The 23,585-nt window shown below is 44.0% G+C and overlaps 1 protein-coding gene across 1 annotated transcript in view; it reads right to left on the bottom strand.

Moving 5' to 3' along the window:
• The window catches only part of LOC130029814 (serine/threonine-protein kinase WNK1-like), a 28,806-nt gene extending 18,847 nt beyond the window's left edge, over window positions 1-9,959 (bottom strand). Inside the window, 5 exon segments of the mRNA XM_056120842.1 lie at window positions 727-810; window positions 4,344-4,427; window positions 5,827-6,950; window positions 6,953-7,264; window positions 9,869-9,959. Coding sequence (XP_055976817.1) covers window positions 727-810; window positions 4,344-4,427; window positions 5,827-6,950; window positions 6,953-7,264; window positions 9,869-9,959 — 1,695 coding nt within the window.
• Between the last annotated feature and the right edge of the window lie 13,626 nt (window positions 9,960-23,585).

Raw genomic sequence — 23,585 nt, 5'->3', positions numbered from 1 at the left:
AAAAATAACTTTGTAAACCACAGAGTCTAAATAAATAAAAAAACAAAAAAACAAAAAACCTTTTTAAGTAGTACCTACTCTAAAGCATAAATACAAAATTCACAGGATTAATCTGAGGAATAATTCTAACCAGAGGAAACATAAGAAATTATCTTTCAAATATAAAAAAAAAAATAAAAATATATATCTATATATATGGAGTCATCTTTTGGGCTCTTCTGGAGATTTTATATATATATAAATAAAATAAATAAAAAATCTATATATGATATATTTTATATATCTCTATATATCTTTTTATATACCTAAATATATATATATATATCTTTTATCTATCTCTCTATATCTATCTATCTACCTATCTATCTAGTTGTAACTTTACATTGCTAAATTTCTGGGTCCAGGTTAAACTTTCATTAGTCTATCTCACTTCTATTGGCTGGAATAAAGGCTTTAAATAGGTATTATGGCATCAAAAATCGCCCAGGTTGCCATTTCTTTGTTTTTGTTTCTTTGGAGGGTCACATCCCATTGATGACTGAATTGGTGCTCAGAGACAATGCTCCACACCATACACGGAGGGCACTTCTGGCGGTATTGGGGACTGACTATCAGCCTCCCAAAAGCAAAGCTCTTGGAGGCACCTCCCTGCCCCCAGATTACCATTATGTCCCAGAAATATGCCTTTGGGTTATGTAAAGATTTTATCAAGATTTTCAAACTTACACCAACTGCAGATGTCACCGCAATAGACTCTGGACTCAGTGTTCTTCTCAACTGAGTATCAAGATCTTCCAGAGGTTGCTGGGACTGAATGAAAACAATTTATTGGTAAGCATGGGTCCAGCATATTCATAGTTGTCGTATGCACACGCACACACATGTATATATAATTTACATATGTATAAATAATTTATAGAGGACATAGTTTTATGCTTTAGTTTTACACAATATAACATTTGTTACTCCTGGTTCTGCTCTCAGGAACTAATTACTCCTGGTGGTGGTAGTGGGGAAGGGTGGGGGACCACATGGTATGTGAAGATCAAGTAATTTTTACAATTTGTATGTTGAGGGGCTGACTGATGCTTCAGCCCCTCAGTATACAAAATTTTCAACTTAGACAAACTACTTGAGTTACCTGTTTCAAAAATTTGTCAATTTTTCAAACCTTAATGAAATTCAATTACATCAATGCTTTTAATTTTAATTTTTTTCTTTTTTCTTTTTGCCTTCTATTTATATTATATATTATATACAGTGATAGAAAAGTTATCTATATTTTTTCTCTTTAAAAATATATCTTGCTCTCAGTATCTGCACTGCAAACCATAATGCCCAAAAGTAGAGAGAGTATGGGGAGTATTGTCTGCCATGGAGGCAGGGGGAAGGTGGGAAAGGGGGGTATGCCAGGGATATTGGTGGTGGGGAATGTGCACTGGTGGAAGGGTTGGTGTTTGATCACTGTGTGATTGTAACCCAAACATGAAAGCTTGTAACTATCTCATGGTGATTCAATAAAAAAATATATAGAGATATATTTTATATATCTATATCTTTTTATGCCACTATATTTATTTTATCTACATCTATCTATCTATCTATCTATCTATCTATCTATCTATCTATATTCTGGGTTGGAGCCAGAGCGACAGTACAGCACTTGCCCTGCACACTGGCAACCCGAGTTCGATACCTGGCATCCCATATGGTCCCCTGAACACCACTAGGAGTAATTCCTGGTGAATTCAAAGCCAGGAATAAATTACCTGAGTATTGCTGGGTACAACCCAAAAAGAAAAAAAAAGTGTGTGTGTGTGTGTGTGTGTGTGTGTGTGTGTGTGTATAAAATAGATTCTGAATCAGAGAGATCCAGATTCAGGGGTTAAGAAGCATGCCTGTGCCCTGATTAAATCTTATGTATGCTCTTTGAAGCCTCTGAGTGCCAGGTAATCCCTGGTACCACAGGACCTGAGCAGCACTATACCTTCGGATCCTTGCACTGAACTGCCACTGGCCTGGTTGCTCGGGGGAGCTCCAGGGTCTTTAGAGTACCCCCCACCCCTCCACCAATACTTATATATTGGTAAATTAATTATATATCACACTATGTTACCTATTTTCTTTTTCATCTTTTATACATTCTTATAAAATATGATTTCTATAAATAAAATATGGCATCAAATATGCTGTTAACACTAAGGTACCAAAGGATAGTTCCAACAATTTATACATTTTGGTTACTTATTCAGGGCATATTTGGCAGTGTTCAGAAACTATTCCTGGTGTTCAGGGTGTAGGGGTTTGAATCCGTGCCTCTCACATGCAAAGCATCCATACGAGCCCTTTGAATTATCTTTCTGGCCTCAATCTACACTTCTTATGCCCTACAGATGACAGCAAGGAGGAACTGCAGGTATGAGTAGTCTATCTTCTTAATCAGTCCTTATTACTAGTCACCATACCTTTTACCATTCATTATAGTCCTGAATCCAGTGATCTACTTTGGCTTTTATCTACCATAGCATTCATTTACCTCTGTTCTGTTCTGTGTACTTGCCACTTATCCCTCACCTTGTGAAGTATCTTTTTTTCTCTTTTTTTTAAGCAGGTAGGGGAGTGACACCTAGTGGTGCTCAAGACTTAGTCCTCGCTCTGTGTTTACGGATCACTCCTGATGGGACTTGGGGGACCATATGGGATGCCAGGGATGGAACCTGGGTCAATCACATTCAAGGCAAGCGCCCAACCCACTGTACTATCATTACTTCAGCTCCCTGGAAGAGATCTTATTAGCTGTCTGTAACCACACTTTTGAATTCTCTTTATCTCAAATACATGTTTTTAATGAGAAAGTAAGTTTAAATCTCCTAATTCACAGATTTTCACAAAGCAATTTGTAAAAGAATTGAGTTGGAGAACTAATACAGTAGGTAAGGCACTTGCCTTGCACACAGTCTACCTGGATTGGCTCTCTGGCACCACTTATCCTCCAAGCTCTGGCAGGAGTAATAGAACCAGGAATAAGCCCTGACCAACACCAAATGTGGACCAAAACCAAACCAAACTGGCAGCTGATAAAGAGGGTTCTCTTTTGGAGTCATTATTAAGTCAAGTTCTGTAAATGGTGTCCTATACACTTGAGATTAAAAATGCAGGGATAGTTCAAATCTCTGAAGTAAACAATTTACCATGTTTTCTTTCTGTATGATTCTAAAACAAATTTCTAACTTAATTTTCACATTTACTATCTTGTCTCACGTTGAAAATGTTTTTACACTTAAAATAGATTTGTAACAAGTACTTTTCTATTGGGAATTCAATTGTGTTGTGAAGGTGGGATATGGTAGGAAAGACAAATAACTTATATATTGCAGGCAATTCTACCATATTTCATCAAATGTACTGAACTTAGTATGAGACAGAAATTTCACATTCATATCGTTGGTAATAACCTATGTTTTAATAATAACAAATGTCTTACCTACTGTATTATTATAACACAGGTTATTAATTAAAATAATTAAATAACCTAGCCTATGTTAGCTAGGCTGAGAGGTATTGCGTCTAAAGACATATATATTTCATAAGTCATAATCTTATACTATGCCCACCTATAAGCAAAAAATATTTCATAATGTGGTCATAAAAGAAATGTCAAGCTTTCAAGAGAAAAAAATGGTTGCACTGATTTCACAGAGTAAGGCCATGCTAATTAACAGTGTTGTACCCTTTCCTAAAATGCTTTCAGCTAATTTTAATTTAAAAAGTTTTATTTACATGATGACTTAGAACCTACAAAAGTGTAAAATTCAAGTTTCTTGTTTTCTTCACTCTAAAAGTTCACTATTCTACAAGTGCTGAAAACCAAAGAGTTAGTGCCAGAAGGATAGTACAGCAGGTAGGGCGCTCATTTTGCATGCAGGCAATTCGAGCTAAATACCCAGCACCCTATATGGTCCCCTGACACCCACCAGTAGTGATCTCTGATTGCAGCGCCAGGAGTAAGCCCTAAGTACTGCTGGTTGGAGCCCTCAAACAAAACAACAAAAACCCAAAGAGCTACAGTTGTGTGGCAAGTGTCAACTTCATTATTTTCTTCCTTCATGGGGCATGAAAAAAATATTAATACGAAACATTTTTGAGAGGACTTAAAGCAGTATTACAAACAAAAGAAATAAAGCTTCTTAAGTAAAATCAGGGACACTTGTTACATTGTTATGAGAGGGTGATTATTAAGTCAAAACTAAGAGAAAGAAGTCAATATCATGCAATGAAGAATTTAAATAAGTTTTGTCAAAGAAGATAGGGCATGAGTAGAAATCTGCCGAAGCTTAAGGCACCTGAGTTAGTGAAGGTCCTGGAAAACGTGGCAGCTGCTCGCTGGGTGGGGCACCAGCTGAAGGCTCAGGACCTACAGGCAGCACCTATGGACAATGAAGGGAAATTCGAGTCCATGAAACACTAAGAATAAATACTGCAAACCTAAGAAGAAATGAACCCATCCGAATGCATAAGCTTAAGACGAATATCTAATTAAGGTGTCTGGGTTACATTCTAAAATCTGTCTTAAAGGGAAATTAAAGCAAGTATTACTATAGGGCTAATATTGCATAAAATAAAAGAGTAAAATTCAGTAAAAAGTTATCCCTAAGAAAAATGAAGAAAACAAGGCAATGAGGATAAGTTGATAAGCTCAGCCAAGATAGTCCTGAGTCAGTTACATGGTGCAGTATTATCTGTTAGGCCTTTACTAAAATACCCAGGAGTTTTCTGAGGAAATACTTTAGAAATAAGACAAGGGAAAATCTGATAACAAATGACACCGGAAATCTAATACTATCAAGTATTTTTTCAGTGGAGTTCGTACATTTTTATACTTAAACAAGACTAAAATAAGTGGAAACGTTGAAAGATGGGTGAAACATTGAACACAATAGAAAATAGTCTCGTTATTTGGAGAACAGAGACTGAACAAGGTAGCAGAATTAGAGGAAATTGACAAAGCAGAATTAGAAAACACATTCTAGTTATTTTATTCCTAGTATTAGATTTTTTCCCTATCAATTCAATCATCTGTCCACTTTTCGATAACACGCCAAGTGCGCACCGTGGAAACTAGGCAAAGTGGAAAAGTTTGCTTCATATTCACTGATACTATTAACTGTTATCACTATATAATTTTCCAGAAAAATTTTCCAGCAAAAGTATTTAGCTCCCTTTTGGGAACCATATTTCTTCAGTGTTTAACAATTAGGAAGAAATACTAGCAGTTTACTTGATTATTATACAGGTAAACTAATAATATATTAAAAATAATTATATAATTTGAAAATTATACAGCATAATTAGCCAAAAATCCGGCCAAATTAAAAAAAATCCCATAGATCTTTATGCATAATCTATATAGATCCTAAACTAACCTTCAATCAATGTAACATAGCTACTATAAGGTAAGCATCTATATAACGTTTCTAATTTATAAGGCTAATTTGATGACTGATTCTCCCTCTTGGCAAGCTACCGAGAATATCCTGTCCGCATGGCAGAGCCTGGCAAGCTCCCCGTGGTGTTTTGATATGCCAAAAACCGTAACAATAATGGGTCTCATTCCCTTGACCCTAAAAGAACCTTCGATGTGGCACCGTTGGGAAGGACGAGTAAAGAGAGGCTGCTAAAAATCTCAGGACTAGGACGAATGGAGATGTTACTGGTGCCCGCTCAAGCAAATCAATGAACAACAGGATGACAGTGATAGAGTGAATTTGAAAGCTGAGAGAAAAGAGTGATCATATTTGTCAAATTATTTCAAAGCAAGAATCTTACCGAAGTCTTAGTTAAAGGTGGCTTTGATGGTGCAGTTCCAGGTTTCACTCCTGCTGCAGTGCTGACTGAGGCTGAAATGTAGCTGACTGGTGTAGAAACTTGTCCAGGTGTGACCGCTGGTATAACCGACAAACCAGGTGTCCCTACTTGCAAACTGGTAGGTGGTAAACAAGTACTTGTAGTGGAAGTCATGAGTTTACTTGGTGCAACAGCAGTTGTTGGTATGCCTGGTGGGACTGTGGTCTCTACCACTAGTGACGTCTCCAGAGACACAGAGGCATGTTGAGCTCCAGATGAACTGCGTTCACTAAAGAGAGATCATAGCTTTTCCTCTAGAGTCTTTATGTCATCGATACCAGGAGCTTTAGGTTGTGTATCAGCATCTATTTCAGGACAGCGAGTGTGAGGTTTGTTGGGCAGCAAAGCTGGCTGCGGCTGACTATGAATGAGTGTCTGCTGTACAGCAGGCACATTGGCAATAGGTTGTACCAAGGGTGGGATACTAGGGACCTGGGGTAATAAAGGTGTAGAAGTAGGTGCTGCTTGGGCAAGGACAGGAGTAGAAGATACTGCTGATGGGACAACCAAAGGGTGCAACCCACCAGGCTGAGAAACAGAACTAGATACTCCTGTTCCAGTGGAGGAAGAGGAAGATGATGCAGAAAGGGGCAAAGCCAATCCAGTTGCACTGCTATGAGATGTCTTATCTAGTGAATGTGCACTAACCACCACCATTTCAGCCAGAGTAGTAGCGGAGGTGCTGCTACTAAGGTGAAAGGATGGCTGTGAAACCACACCTGGGAATGGAGTAGTGGTAGAAACTGATGTCAGTGTGGCTACCCCAGTAGTGCTGCCTGTTGCCTGCTGAGATAATACAGGTGGAGGCTTAGCACCTGGGGTGGCAGCAATGCCCACCACAGAGGCTGAAGGTGAGGAAACTGGAATAGAGAAATTTCCTATACTGGAAACAATACTTCCAGATATGGGAGCCTGAACTGCCTAACACGTTGTCAATACAGACACAACTGTAGGTACTGTGGTGCTTGAAATCACACTGGAAAGTACTGGTGATTCAGATGCAGGTTTTATAGGGGGACCACTTGAAGTTACTATACTTGTGCCAGGGCAACCCTAGCAATCCCTTTTTCAGTGGGCACTGGACCCTCAGACTGAAATACTGACGGAGAGACATCACTAAGAGGGACTGGTACTGAAGGTATGGCTACTGCTGGGACTGCGACTCCAGAAACGTTACTCATGGAAGGAGGCATTACAACTGGGAAAGTTGGTCGCGTGTGACTAAAGTTGGGAGGTGCTGTTCTGGGCCCTTCAGTTATTTGGGCATGTTTAAGTTCTGAAAAGGCCTGCTGTAAACTCAGGGATGAAGCAGAGTGAGAGAGGTTCATTCCAGCACCCTGAGCCGTAGTAGAGACAGCAACTGCAAAGGCAAACAAAAAAAATTCAGAATCAGATCATGTAAGAAGGGAAATTCATAGGACTCCTTTAACCTTCCATTTTTGGATTACCCAAAAACTTAAAAACTCGCCCTCCAAAATGACTGCCTCTCAATTAGCATAATCAAACAGTAGTTTGATCCAAATCTGTCAACTTGTGTGAATAACTGAAGAACAAAACCATGAAGTGACTTTAAATACAATCCAGTTTTCCACTCTTCTTTGAGTTATGTCATTATTTGAACTACGGCCTGATGACAAGTTTCCAACTTTTTATAATATATATATATTAATAATATATATTATTTAGTATTTAATATTTAGGCAGCAAATCTGGCTGCGGCTGACTATGAATGAGTGTCTGCTGTACACTTATATATAATATATAATAATAATTTATATATTATTAAATATATATAAATATATATATTTATTTATATATATGCAGGCAACAGGCAGCACTACTGGGGTAGCCACACTGACATCAGTTTCTACCACTACTCCATTCCCAGGTGTGGTTTCACAGCCATCCTTTCACCTTAGTAGCAGCACCTCCGCTACTACTCTGGCTGAAATGGTGGTGGTTAGTGCACATTCACTAGATAAGACATCTCATAGCAGTGCAACTGGATTGGCTTTGCCCCTTTCTGCATCATCTTCCTCTTCCTCCACTGGAACAGGAGTATCTAGTTTTATAATATATAAAATATATAAATATATATTTTATATATTATTAAATATATATAAATATATATATATATTTGTGCAGAAATTCTGAGGGTCCTGGGGAGCTAAAGCGAGTTCTGGAGCGAGATTAGGACCACGGGGTGACATTTCATAGAGAAACGTCCCAGGTTGAGGGACAGAGACGCCCCACAGCGCCCTCTTGAGGTGCGTTGGTGGAAGAGCCGTGGCCGAAGTTTCCTGCCTAAAGATTTCCAGCCCTTGGGTTCGTTTCCATGTGAACCTGTGGTCACGAGCATGCAGCAGGCCGCCCCAGGCAGTGCAGCGGTACCGAGCATTGAGGGCGCTGGCCTCGCATGGGGCGACCCGGATGTCGCGACTGAAGCCAGCAGCATGGCAAAGTGCTTTTGCCCACAGTAGAGCCCCCTTTCGCGAACGGTTCCTGTCCCGGTCACCCTACACCTTCGCAGCCTTCCGTGGAGGAAGGTGGTGGAAGGAAGACTCAGTTCGGCATGCCCCCGTTTGGCGTGAAGGAATCCTCCACCAAAGGCTTTTGTTTGTTTGTGTTTCGGGGACCACACCTGGCAAGATTCGGGATCATCCCCGCCCCTGCATTCAGGAATCCCTCCTGACGGCTCTTGGGGGAACGTATGGGGTGCATGGATAGCACATCCAAGGCAAGCAAGCGCCGTTCCGGCTCAGGATTTGATCCATGCCTGGCCCTAGGCTCCATGCTTCGAGCCTTCATGACCCTCATACTTAACACTGAAGCGAAGTAAAGGGCTGGGAATCCTTTTCTTAAAAAGTGCACATTGCACTCAAAGAATTATCGCTGCCGGTGCTCGGGGGACCATACGGGAATTGAACCGGGGTCGGCTGCATGCAAGGCAAACACCCTACCTGCTGCGCTATCGCTTCAGTCCCAAGGGCTGAATATCTTCAGCGTGGCAAAGTCGGGCGGCGGTAGTTCCGCCAAAACGCCACGCGATGGCGCTGTGGGGCTTGTACGTTGCTCCCTAGGGACTGTTCTCTACCAATTTCCGCCCTTGGGCTTGCTTCAGTGTTAGGTATGGTGTAATTAAGGATCAAGCACGCAGTTTCGGCCTTGCCTTGCCTTCACAGGACCATCATCTGTCCATCGGCTCCTCATCCCAGTCGTGCCGGGTGGGATTCCTGCATAGCCAGGAGAGTCCCCTGAGCATCTCTGGGTGTGGCCCCAACCATAAATGAACAAGAAAATTAAAACAAAGTAGCCTCAGTCCCTTGATGGCGAATTCCATCGTCCTTAACTTGGGGGTTCCAAGTTGTATCTTCTTCCATGCCCCCCTTCCTCCTTGTAGAAGAGGGTTGGGGCACCCTCCGAATGTGGGGTGATGGGGTTTGGGTTGCCCATAACAGAAAACATTTGTAAATGTCTTGGTCACAGTCATAACAAAATGGCTTCAGAATTTTTTTTTTAATTTTTTGCCTTTAGGGTCAGACCCCGCCCTGCACAAGGATTACTCCTGGCTCTGCACTCAGGAATCATTTCTGGCAGTGCTCAGTGGACCATATGGGACGCTGGGAATCGAACCCAGATTGGCTGCGTGCGAGGCAAACGCCCTACCCTCTGTGCTATCCCTTCAGAACTTTTCTTGCTCAGAGCGAAGAGAACAAAAAATCAAAGGAAAATGACCCTTCCTTGCTCTTTCCAGACCTGACTCAAACCCCTGCACCCTTCGTTGTCCAGAGATCAAGCCGGGGCAACCCACCCCCACCCCCAGAGGAGATTCAGCTATGTACCCCACAGAGGTCTGAAGGCGGGAATCGAACCCCGGTCACCTGCGTGAAAGACAAGCCTCCACACGGCTCCCCTACCGCTGCACACGTGGGAGCCGCGTGCTTGATCCTTAATTGCCCCGTACTTAACATTGAAGCCAACCCAAGGGTGGAAACTTCTTTCGAGAAACGGGTCTGGCGAGAGACGGAGACGTCCACAGCGCCATCTCGCGGCATTTTACCGGAACTACCGCGACCCAAATTTTCCCACGCTTAAGCTTTCCAGCCCTTTTCTTTGACTCAATGTGAAGTGTGGGGTCATGAAGGATCAAGCGAGCTGCTGGGGCCTAGGCAGCGGCAGCAGAGAGGTTCTAGGGCTCTTGACTTGCATTCAGAGGACCGGCGTACATTTGTAGCTCTCCACAGGTTTCTCCAGTCATGCCGGAGTGATTTCTGAGTCACGTCTGAGTGATTTCAAGTTAGGGCTAGGGTCATTCAGAACCCAGCACATAGTTTGGGCCTAGGCAGCAGGAGCAGAGAGGCTAATTAGTGCCCTTGTCTGTAGTCACAGGACCCTGGTTCTTTCTCTGGCTCTCCATACAGCCCCACCGTCATGCCGAAGTGATTCCAGAGTCAGAGCCAAGAGAACCCCTGAGTGAAAGGACCTGGGGGCGGGTTAAGAAGAATTTCAGCTTACACACAAATAATGAGCCCAACACAAACGAGGGGTGCAGGGGTTTGAACTGGGTCTGGAAAGAGCAAGGAAGGGTTATTTTCCTTTGATTTTTTTTTTTGTTCTCTTCGCTCTGAGCAAGAAAAGTTCTGAAGGGGCTGGTGAGATAGCACAGAGGGTAGGGCATTTCCCTTGCACGCAGTCAATCTGGGTTCGATTCCCAGTATTCCATATGGTCCCCTGAGCACACCACCAGGAGTGATTCCTCCATGCAAAACCTGGAGTAACCCCTGAGCATTGCTGGGTGTGACCCCCAAAGAGAAAAATAAAACATAATGAAAAGTTGCCTTGCTTGTGGCAGGTGAGATTCAGTCCCAGGCATTCCTTGTGGTCCCCAAAACCCCACGGGCCCACACCAAATCCCCAAATTAAATTAAAAATCCTCAGTACAATGGTTGTATGTAGAATTTCCAGGAGGGAGATTGGCTCCCAAGGCTCTTTATGACCATGTTCAATAAAGTTCTTCCCAAGGCACCCCCAGTTCCTCAGACGGCCGGTACCTTGACCCCAAACTTCTAGAGACGTTGCAGTTCAAACAGGCTTCTGCCGTTCTCCTCCACGGAGAACAGAGGATATTGGGAATTTTCATTGGTATAGGAATCCCAAATTTCTGTCCAGGAGGGTGGAAGATGCACTGTCCGAAGTGTGGGGTGTTGGGGGGTGAGATGAAGGGGCCGGAGACATGTAAGGACAGGTCGGTTTGAAGAGATCATGCTGCGGGAAGGCAAAATCGTCTTCTGTGCTCACGTCTCAGGCACCATAGAATTACCGTGAGCCCCACCAAGAAATTTTTGCCGCCACCCAGAGCCCAACTCCCAAAATCAAGACGCCAGAGTCACTTGGCCCGTCAGTGCTGTAGGCTATGCAGTGTGATGAGGATCCGGCTTCTCTGTACAGAAACTATTCTTTTTTCTTTTTCCTACAGAAATGCTGAGGTTCTTGGGGAGCTATAGCGAGTTCTGGAGCGTGATTAGTTCCAAGGGTGACATTTCCTAGAGAAACGTCCCCGGGGAGGGACAGAGGCACCCCACAGCGCCCTCTCGAGGTGCACTGGTGGAAGAGCCGTGGCCCGACTTTCCTGTCTAAAGATTTCCAGCCCTTGGGTTCACTTCCATGGGAACCTGCGGGTCACGAGCATGCAGCAGGCCGCCCCAGGCTGTGCAGTGGTACCGAGCATCGAGGGCACTGGCCTCGCATGGGGCGACCCGGGTGTCTGTACGGAACCCAGCGGCATGGCAAGTGCTTTGCCCGCAGTCGAGCCCCATGTCGCGAATGGTTCTGTCCCAGTCACCCCGCACCTTCGCAGTCTTCCGTGGAAGAAGGTGGTGAGACCAAGACTTAGCTCCGCATCCCCAAGTTTGGCGTGAAGGAATCCTCCGGGAAAGGCTTTTGTTTGTCGGTTTGTGTTTTGGGGACCACACCAGGGAGATCTTCGGGATCATCCCTGAATGCCCCTGCATTTAGCAATCACTCCTGACTGTTCTTGGGGGAACGTATGGGGTGCAGGGTTAGAACCCGGGTCACCCCATACAATGCAAGCGCCTTCCCGCTCAGGATTCGATCCATGGCTGGCCCAAGGCTGCCTGCTTTGATCCTTAATGACCTTATTGACCCTAATAGTTAACAGTGAAGTGAAGGAAAGGGCTGGATTTCTTTTTTTTTTTTTAATTCATTTTTTTATTTTGCTTTTGGGGGTCATACCCAGTGATGCAACAGGGTTTACTCCTGGCTCTGCAGTCAGGAATTACCCCTGCCGGTGCTCAGGGGAAACATATGGGATGCTGGGAATTGCACCCGGGTCGGTTGTATGCAAGGCAAACACCCTACCTGCTGTGCTATGGCTCCAGCCCCCAAGGACTGGGAATCTGAAGCACGGCCAAGTTGGGCGGCGGTAGTTCCGCCAATACGCCACTCGATGGCGCTGTGGGGCGTGTACGTTGCTCCCCAGGGACTTTTCTCTACAAATTTTCTCCCTTGGGCTTGCTTCAATGTTAGGTATGGGGTAATTAAGGATCAAGCACGCAGCTTCGGTCTAGAGATTCAACAGGAGTTCAGAGGATCCTGAAGATGGATCAGAAAAACGGTGCCTCCGTGTACATATCTTTCCTACTCAGCTATCAGAAATGATGAAATCCTTCAACTTGCTGCAGCATGAAAGAGAAGTGGACCAGATCGTGTTCACTGGAGGACAGGAGGAGAAGGAGAAACAGCGGATGAGATTGATTAGAAGTGGTATTTTGGGGAATTAGAGAAGATGTTTAGACCCTTGGACCCAGACAATAGAGACAGAGGAAGGAAAGTGTGAGGAGAGAAAGAGAGAGAGAGAGAGAGAGAGAGAGAGAGAGAGAGAGAGAGAGAGAGATTGGGGCAGAGGTGAAGGGAACTCAGGTACATCCGTGGAAGTGACAAAATGCTAGAGCTAAATATTCACACTGATATTCAGTTCATAGCACTGCAATTCCAAGACTCAAACTTTCTTCACAAGATTTTCAAGGTGCCTGTCAGGAGGACACGTTCGGACGCGGGGAGAGGTGGAGGAGAGAGCGTCCACAAACACTGGTGAAGGGATTGGGAATGGAACATTGGACGTCAAAAGCCACACTCTGAAGAACTTTGGGATTCCCGTTCTTTAGCACTGCAAGATCCTCCCGTGGTTCCTCGATTTGCACGAGCGGACTCAGGAACGTCTCCATTTTGCCATTTGGGTTGTGGTGTGTTTGGCATACGGAATACATTGAATCCGGCACTGGGAGCTTGCCAGGCATTGCCCGAGCTGACCAGCAACTCTGGAGAGCTTGCAGGACTCTCCAGAGAGGGCGGAGGAATTGAAGCGGGCAAGGAGGGCCCGGCCGAGCCTGCGCGGCAGGCAAACGCCCTGCAGCTGTGCTAGCGCTCCAGCCTCCATATCCTGCAAACCCTCCGAATCCTTTTCATGTCCTTATTTACTCACGGAAGGGAGGGAATAAGGACACGAAAAGGATTTGGAGAATTCACTGCTGGTCAGAATTATGTTCGTTTTAGCCTGGTGGAACCAGTATGGAGAGTTCTCAGTCCATTGAAAGGTAAGCGGCTTTGGCATCTGGAACGCCCAGGAGGGAAAAATATTCCTTCAAAAGGCTGTCAGCACACCACTCTTCATGGAAAGAATAAGGAAGAGAGCTAAACTCTATAATCAACCTAGAGATTCAATAGCAGTTCAGAAAATCCTGAAGATGGATCAGAAAAACAGTGTCTCCATGTACGTATGTATCCTATCAGCTATCAGAAATGATAAAGTCCTGCAACTTGCTGCAGCATGAAAGAGAACTGGACCAGATCGTGTTCACTGGAGTACGGGAGAAGTAGCAACAGCGGAGGAGATCACTTAGAAGTGCTATTTCAGGGAACTGCAGGAGATGTTTAGACCATTGGACCCAGACCATAAAGACGGAGGAAGGATAGTGTGAGAAGAGAGAGAGAGAGAGAGAGAGAGAGAGAGAGAGAGAGAGAGAGAGAGAGATTGGGGCAGAGGTGAAGGGAACTTAGGTACATTCGTGGGAGTGACAAAATGCTAGAGCTAAATATTCAAACCGATATTCGGTTCATAACACTGCAATTCCAAGATTCAAACTTTCCTCACAATATTTTCAAGATGCCTGTCAGGTAGACACGTTCGGACTGGGGGAGGGGTGGAGGAGAGAGCCTCCAGAAACACTGGGTGGAGGGATTGGGAATGGAACATTGGACGCCAAAAGCCACACTCTTAAGAACTTTGGGATTCCCGTTCTTTAGCACTGCACTGTCCTCCCATGGTTCCTCGATTTGCTGACCCAGTAATGTCTCCATTTGGGGACTTGGTTTGTCGTGTGTTTGGCCTCAGGAATACATGGAATCTGGCACGGGGAGTTTCCCAGGCGTTTTCCGACATGGCCAGCGACTCTGGGGAGCTTGCTGGACTCTTGAGAGAGGGGCGGAGGAATTGAAGCCGGGAAGGTGGGTCCGGCTGTGGCTGCGGGGAAGGCAAATGCCCTACCGCTGTGCCTGTGCTCCAGCCTCCAAATCCTGCAAACCCTCCAAATCCTTTTTGCTTCCTTATTCCTAAGGACGCGAAAAGGATTTGCAGAATTCACTGCTGGTCAGAATTATGTCCGTTTCGACCTTGTGGGACCAGTATGGAGAGTTCTCAGTCCATTTAAAGGAAGCTGCTTTTCGGTCTGGAACCGCCTGGAGAGAAAAATATTCCTTCAAAAGGCTGTCAGCACACCACTCTTCATGGAAAGACTAAGGAAAAGAGCTAAGCTATATTGTCGACCTAGAGATTCAACAGCAGTTCAGTGCATCCTGGAGATATATCAGATAAACGGTATATATATATATATATATATATATATATATATATATATACCCTCTACCACATCCCTACTGCAAGTATAATCCTCATTGGGGAAAACCTCAGAGCCTTCTCTCTAAGATTATCAATGAGATATGGATGTCCACTGTCTCCACTGCTTTTCAATCTAATACTGGCTGTCCTTACAATAGCGGTTAGGCCAAAAAAGATATTAAGGGCATTTAGGTAGGAAAGGAAGAAATAAAGATATCACTATTCGCAGATGATATGATACTATACTTAGAGAACCCTATAACCTTTACCAAAAGACTCCTAGAAACAATAGACTTGTATTGTAAAGTTGCAGGCTATAAAATCAATACCCAAAAGTCCATGGCTTTCGTATATGCAAACAGTGAGAGAGAAGAAAGTGACATAAAAAAAATCCCATTCACAATTTTACCCTCGAAATCAAGTACATAGGAATTAGCTTAGCTAAGGAAGTAAAGGACCTGTACAAAGAAAACTGCAAAACGCTACTTCAGGAAATAAGAGGACACGAGGAAATGGAAAGATATCCCCTGATCATGGATAGGGAGAATTAACATTGTCAAAATGACAATTCTTCCAAAAGTATTGTACAAATTCCATGTGATCCCTATCAGTATACCCATGACATTCTTCAAAGAAATGGAGCAAAAACTCCTGAAATTCATATAGAACAATAAGCCCCCACGAATAGCTAAAACAATTCTTGAGAAAAGAAAATGGGAGGAATCAACCTCCCTAACTTCAAACTCTACTACTAAGTGGTAATAATTAAAACAGCATGGTACTGGAACAAAGGCAGAGCTGCAGACCAATGGAACAGGGTTGAATATACTGACATCTCCCCTCAAACATATAATCATCTAATCTTTGATAAAGGAGCAATAAATGTGAAGTGTAGTAAGAAAAGCCTCTTTAACAAATTGTGCTGGCAAAACTGGATGGCTACATGCAAAATAATGAGCTCAGATCTCTGCCTAACACCATGTACAAAAGTAAGATCAAAATGGATTAAAGACCTCAACATCAGACCATAATCCATAAGCTACATTGAAGACAAAGTTGGAAATACCCTCCATGACATTGAAGCTAATAGAATCTTCAAAGATGGCATGCCACTGGCCCAGCAAGTGAAAACAGAGATAGACAAATGGGACTATCTTAAACCAAGAAGCTTCTGCATCTCAAAAGAAGTAATGACCAAAATACAAAGACAGTCCACAGAATGGGAAAGGATATTCACCCAACATACATCCCACAAGGGGTTGATATCAAGGATATATAATGTACTGGTTGAACTCCACAAGAAGAAAACATCTAACCCCATCAAAAAATGGGGCGACGAAATGAACAGAAACTTTCTCAAGAAATCCGCATAGCAAAAAAGGCACATAAGAAAATTCTCTACATCATTACAAATCAGGGAGATGCAGATCAAAACCACAATGAGATATCATCTCACACCACAGAGACTGGCCCGCATCCAAAAGAACAAACGCAACCAGTCCTGGTGCAGATGTGCTGAGAAAGAGACCCTCCTTCACTGCTGGTGGGAATGCTGACTGGTTCAGCCCTTTTCGAAAACAGTATGGACGATTCTCAAAAAATTAGAAATTGAGCTCCCATTTGACCCAGCAATACCACTCCTGGGAATATATCCGAGAGAGGCAAAAAAAGTATAGTCGAAGTGACATCTGCACTTGTTTGTTCATGGAAGCGCTCTTTACAATAGCCAGATTCTGGAAATACCCTGAGTGCCCAAGAACAGATGACTGGTTAAAGATACTTTGGTACATCTACACAATATAGAACTATGTAGCTGTTAGAAATGATGAAGTCATGAATTTACATATAAGTGGTACTACATGGAAAGTATCATGTTAAGTGAAATGAGTCAGAAAGAGAGGGATAGATATAGAAAGATTGCATTCATCTGGGGAACATAAAGTAGCAAAATAGGAGACTAACATACAAGAGTGGCTGAGATTAGTACCAGGAGTTTTGCTCCATGGCTTGGAGGCCAGCCACACATGCTAGGGGAAAAGGGAGCCCAGATAGAGAAGGGAGCACCAATTAAAAGGTGTTGGGAGGATCCTCCCAGTATGGGAGAAGCATGCTGAAAGTACACTATAGACTGAACATGATTGCCACTCGATGCCTCTTTTGCAAACCACAGCACCCAAAAGAAGAGAGAGTACAAAGGGAATGCCCTGCCACAAAGGCAGGGTTCATGGGAGGAGATGGGGGGTGGGAGGGATACTGGGACCCGTGGTGATGGAAAATGGGCACTGGTGGAGGGATGGATACTTGATCATTGTATAATTGAAACCCAAGCACAAAAATTTGTAAGTTGACAACTGTACCTCATGGTTTGTCACTAATAAAAATTAAAAAAAGAAAAGAATCATGTCTGTTTCAACCTGGTGGAATCAGTATGGAGAGTTCTCAGGCCATTGCAATTTGATCTGCTTTGGGGCATGTAACCCCCAGGAGAGAAAAATGTTCATTCAAAGCGTTGTTAGCACACCACTATTCATGGAAAGACTAAGTAAAGACTTTAGCACTGCACTGTCCTCCCGTTGCTCATGGATGTGCTCGAGCAGGCCCAGTCTTCATTTTGAGACTTCTTGTTACTGTGTTTGGCATATCGAATATGTCACGAGTAGCTTGCCAGGCTTTGCCTTGCATGCGAGATACTCTGGGGAGCTTGCTGGACTCTCGAGAGAGGGGCGGAGGAATTGAACCCGGCTCGACCAGGCCGGCTGCAAGCAAGACAAACGCCCTACGACTGTGCTATCACTCCAGCCTCCAAATCCTCAAGTCCTCCAAATCCTCTAAATCTTCCAAATCCTTTTCATGTCCTTATTCCTTCACTTCCGTGCCAGTGACAATTACGTCTGGTTCAACCTGGTGGAAATAGTATGGAGGGTTCTCAGTAAATTTAAAATTGAGCTTCTTCAGGTTACGTAAGCCCCATGAGAGAAAACAATTCATTCAAAATGTCGTGAACACAACACTATTCATGGCAAGGCTCAGTCAAAGAGCTAAGATATGTAATCAACCTAAATATTCAACAGTAGATCAGTGGATCATGAATATGTGTATAATATAAACGGTGTATGTATACTACTAGGCTATAAGAAATGATGAAATCATGCAATTTGCTTCGGCCTGAAAGAGAACTGGAAATACCGTGTTCAACGAGAAAGGGAGAAGGAGAAACACAGGATGACATCACTTATATGTGGCATTTAGAGTAACTGGATGAGGAAATGCAATATTTAAAAGGAGAGAAGCTTGAACCCATGGACATGGTATAGAGAGGGAAGAAGGCAAGAGAGAGAAGAGGTAGATGAGAAGAAAATGGGACAGAGGTTAAGGGATCTCAGGTTCAACAGTGGTATTAAGGAGGAATGATAGAGCTAACTATCCAAACCACACAGTCAATAACACTGAAATTCCAAGACACAAACTTTAATAACAAGATTTGAAAGGTGCCCGTCAAGGAGACAGGTGGGAAGTGGGGACGGCTGTAGTAGAGAGAATCCGGAAACACTTCCAAAGGAATTCGGTGATGGAACACTGTACATTAAAAGCCCCACTCTGAATAACGTTGTGATTCCCGGTGCTTTCCAAGGCACTGTCCTCCCATTGTTCATTGATTTGTTCGAGCAGGCCTGGTAACGTCTCCATCTTGAGACTTGTTGTTTCTATGTTTGGCATATCGAATATGTCACATCTAGCTTGCCAGGCTTTACCCTGTGGGTAGATACTCTAGGGAGCTTGCCGGGCTCTCCGAGAGGGGCGGAGGTATTGAACCCGGCTCCGCAGGGCCAGCTGCGCGTAAGGCAAACGTCCTACTGCGGTGCTATTGCTCCAGTCTCCAAATCCTCCAAATCCTCAAATTGCTGTAAATCTTCCAAATCCTTTTCATGGCATTAGTCCCATGCATCAAAAGCACATAATACAAAGTGAAACCAAACATGAAATATATGGAATGCATTAAGTGTATGCCATGAACAGAAATGAGAGTTTGCCTACAGGCATCACTGTGTTCACAGGAATGAGGGTACTCAGAATAGCCGCTGACCATCAGGCAACAAAAAGGTGCCTTTCCTTAATGTTACTGGACCTTACATAGTCAGGGTTGACTCATGGCTCTGTGTTAAGTGATAGCTGCTGGCACTGATGAGTACATATGGAAGGTCATGGATTGAACCCCAGCTGGCCGGGTGCAAGGAACTGCTCTACATGCTGCACTATCACTTCAACCCAAAAAGTAGGGAACATAAACAAACAGTTATTGATATTGCAATAGAACCATCATTAGTATGAGTAGGAGAGGATTAGAGCCACGGTGTTATAGGGTAAGTCAGAGACAGAGAGCGTAGGTTAGGTATCAGGAAAAAAATAATAGGTGTGTATAAAATGTTTAATCAATGAAAGAACAGGCTGAAGGATGCCCGTTTCGAAGTATAGTCACAAATGCCACTTGGGAAACCTACCGTTTGAAGTCAAGAAGAGTAAAATATTTCCCCCTACATTTCGGTGTTAAACCTGAGGGAAGGTGCAGTGCTTGTTACTGCTGACTGCAGTGAAGACAGTAGTGTAAAATGCTGTGAGCCGGACTACAGCTAAACCAGTGAAATGTGCACTGAAGAAAGGTCTGCCTGTGAAAGCTTAAGCCATCAGCACACCCCATAAACAAACGCGAGTACTGAGAATCAAATTCAAGCATGTGACAAACTGGAAGGTAAATCAAATTTGCATGTCGAAGTGAGGAATAAGGAAACACAAGCAGGTGTCTGCTTAGCAAACATGCTGGGGTGGCACAACAGAACAAATGCTCACATGTGACTAGGTGAGAAAGGGAGAAACTCCATGTTTTCTGCAATGAGGAAGTAACTGTGCTCACACAAGTATCACAGGAATGCACACAAGAGTGCACAGCAGTGCTCAGGGAAAGGATTCCCAAAGAAGGGCCCATACACTGGACTGCACCAACCAAAACATCATGACCCTGATTTTAGAACTGGTGTGGGAAACACTAGTTGAGATGTGCACACTTCAACTGTGGCAAACTAGTACTAATGCTGGGCATGTGTGATCATGGAATAAAATATTTATAACTATGATATTTGTGCCATGAAATTATAAAGATTCCAACCTCAAAATAGGGATGTTGGACAACAGAACATTTGATTCCTGTTAGTCTATCAAATGTCACATAATAAGTGTGAGCCACCAGAAGCAACAGCAGCAGCATCCTGAGAAGTAGTGCAAGTGCCATAAGCCAGACCATCCTGAAAACAGTACAATGAGCACTGAAGCAAGAGCTGCTTGTGACAGCTTAAGCTGTTTGCACACTAAAAACTAACACAGTACTTAGTATCCAATTTAAGCATGTGATATAAAAGAAAGGTAAAGCAAATTTGCACACACCCAAGTGAGCACCAAGGTAACACAAGCAGGTGTGTGTTAGTATGCCCAGATCTGAGAATCTTAGCCAAGTATTCCTGTTTTTTTTCCTATGCAAAGAATAAATTTCCATGGTCTGAGCGTGTGTGTGCAAGTAGGGATGTGTGTGTGTGTGGGGGGGGGGTGCACATGCAAGAGATAGTAGGCAGACATTTGGCTGTGAATTTTGCATCTGCCAGTTACTTCCATAGAACATGACTGATTAAAGGGAACCTACAGTGAATGTGCTCACATGAATGGGAGTCCCAGGCATGAACACGCATGCCTGTGTCTGCTCTAAGGAACAAGATCAGGAAATAAAGCAAAGAAAACTTATGATTAGTAAATCATGTCTGTGACACAGAATTATGGAACAGAAATATGCAAAATACAGGTACACAAGAAATATGGAACATACAGGCATAACAAGAAATACAAAGATGGCGGCCGCACGGGAGCCTTGTGGAAAGCGGGTTTGAGCCGGGCTCGGGGGAGCGGCGGGGACCTCATGGGAAGGGGGGCTTTGTGGGCCGTCCCCCACGCCCCACCGAGGTCGCCAGCTGCCCCCCACGAGCGGCTCTCCGGCACGGCCACGGCCCCGGAGGCACAAGGACTTAGCACAGAGAACCAGCCGCTTGGAGCAGAAAAGCAAATGGACTTGTGTTGATCCGCGCCACCAAGCCTGCCTGGAGGGGGAAGGGCGTTGACCAGCCCGCCCGCTCCTCTCTGGAAAGAAAGATGGCGGCCGCACGGGAGCCTTGTGGAAAGCGGGTTTGAGCCGGGCTCGGGGGAGCGGCGGGGACCTCATGGGAAGGGGGGCTTTGTGGGCCGTCCCCCACGCCCCACCGAGGTCGCCAGCTGCCCCCCACGAGCGGCTCTCCGGCACGGCCACGGCCCCGGAGGCACAAGGACTTAGCACAGAGAACCAGCCGCTTGGAGCAGAAAAGCAAATGGACTTGTGTTGATCCGCGCCACCAAGCCTGCCTGGAGGGGGAAGGGCGTTGACCAGCCCGCCCGCTCCTCTCTGGAAAGAAAGATGGCGGCCGCACGGGAGCCTTGTGGAAAGCGGGTTTGAGCCGGGCTCGGGGGAGCGGCGGGGACCTCATGGGAAGGGGGGCTTTGTGGGCCGTCCCCCACGCCCCACCGAGGTCGCCAGCTGCCCCCCACGAGTGGCTCTCCGGCACGGCCACGACTCCAGGGCACAGAAACCAATCTCTTAACTAGCTAACTTTTAGTAGAAATTCTTCCAGGGTCAATAAGTAAAATAGCAGAAATTCAAAACCGCGCGGCCGCTATCGCGACATCATTTTATTCTTAAACCAAGTTGTAGAAAGCAAATCATTTCACAACGCTGTTTCAGCATGTCTGATTGTGGGGGGTGGGTCGTAAACTCTAAACAATAATTGTGCATCTTCTATCGAAATAATCTATCTAGTCAAAGTAGATAGAGTATTAACTAGAACTCATCTGCCTCACAAAGAATTGGGAGGGGTGGGAGGTGGGGGTCTATTGGGGTTCGGGGTTAAAAATTAGTATTGGTAAAGGGAAATGTGTTTGGTATCTACATGACTGAGACCTAAACCCGAAAGCTCTGTAAATTTTCCCACAGTGATTCAATAAATAAATAAATTATAAAAAAAAAAAAAAAAAAAAAAAAAGAAATACAAAACATACAGGTAAAACAAGAAATAGGGTGCATAGAGAATTTAAGAAAATGGTTAGCACTACATGTTAAGCAATGGCTTACTTAAGTCAAAGCCAAAGCATGAAAACCACAACACATGTGAGAACAAGTAATAATTTGAACCTTGTTTTCAGCAGCTGGTTGAAAATAGGTGATTTATGCAAATGCATCTTATATGAGCAATGAATTATCGAGACCATCTGTGTTCACCTGTATCCTGTAATCCCAGTTACAGTGAGTTTTTTTAAACATCAGTAACCACAACCTTAACATCCCCATGTAACCATTGTAACATTAATCTAATGTAACCACACCAATATTCAGAAACACTAAGTCATGATCATTTCAGCCACGATGTAAAACCTAACAGCAAAAGAAGCAGCACCATGAAGCACACACAAACACATTGCATAAATATATGGGAGCAGCACAGGGGCAATAGCACAAACAAATATTATAGAAGGAAAATAAGTTAATTAATAAAAAGATCCAGGCACAGGTTTTGTCATCTTTTATTAGTCTCCTCGAAACACACCCAGTGATGGTGAGTGGGTGGTCCCTGCTTGGGTGAGAGACCACAGCCAAACAGTACCGAAAACTTAAAATTACCCGACACCATCTCGTGGTGGTGAAACACGCTGCAACAGCACCCCAACCACACAAAGTCCAGCTTCTCCAGGAAGTACAGAATACAAGTCAATGGCCAACATCATAAAATATGTGCAAATGTCCACGAGGCAGTCCTGAGTAAGGATAGGAACCCAGCTAACACTCCTCCATTCACTCGCCAGGGGCATTCCTGAGTTACTACCGGGACGCCAAATAGAGCAGCAGGAACTGAAATGTCCACTTAACCATACACACACATAACTTTCAGGAGTCTACCCAAAGTGTCTGGTTTCACTCAAAGTTGTCAAAAGGCACAGAGTATAAACTGAATAAAGAAATAAAGGCCTCCCAAGTGTTCGTACTCACAGTGAATACTCTGACACAAATTGATTATGTGCCTAGAATGTCGTCATGAATGCACCTTCTTCAGGATCGATGGATGCCCTGAAAACATGGGCCTCCCACGTCTCCCAGTTCACTTCCCCTCCCTCACTGGGACTTCCTCTCTGGCCCACTTCTAAGGCAGTAAAAGGGAGAAAACTTGCAAAGCCACATACTGAGAGAACCAGTCCATAGACGAATCATCCTTCAGGATGAATGCAGTAGCAGGCAATCCAAAACACTGGCACTGCTGCAACTACTAATACAGTAGAGAATAAAAGCACACTTGAATAATACATGGAAACAGAGTATAGCATGCCACATAAGCAGGGGTGGCAAATACATACAAGAATGCAACTAGTCTGGACTCCCCAAAAGAAACTTGAGGACTCACATTGCATCCATGTGAAAGTGGAAATCCATCAGAAATATTGCATATATTTTTGCTTATCTATTGTATATATACATATATATATTGCAACAATGTACATATGTTGACAGTGGTCTTTCAAAGTGTGCTTGTCATGGAGTTTCTGAGTCCTGAAAAGCTCTTCGGGACTCACTGTCATAAAATACAGATGGTGCTTCCCAGGAAGCTCCTTGTGGGAAATGATGACCAATTTTCAGTGCAAGTACAGCTGT

This window comes from Sorex fumeus, unplaced genomic scaffold, assembly GCF_029834395.1.
Source record: "Sorex fumeus unplaced genomic scaffold, SorFum_2.1 ptg000043l, whole genome shotgun sequence".
In the NCBI taxonomy this organism is placed as follows: Eukaryota; Metazoa; Chordata; class Mammalia; order Eulipotyphla; family Soricidae; genus Sorex; species Sorex fumeus.
The sequence above is the reverse complement of the archived record's forward strand: the minus strand, read 5'-3'. Positions and strand labels throughout refer to the sequence as shown.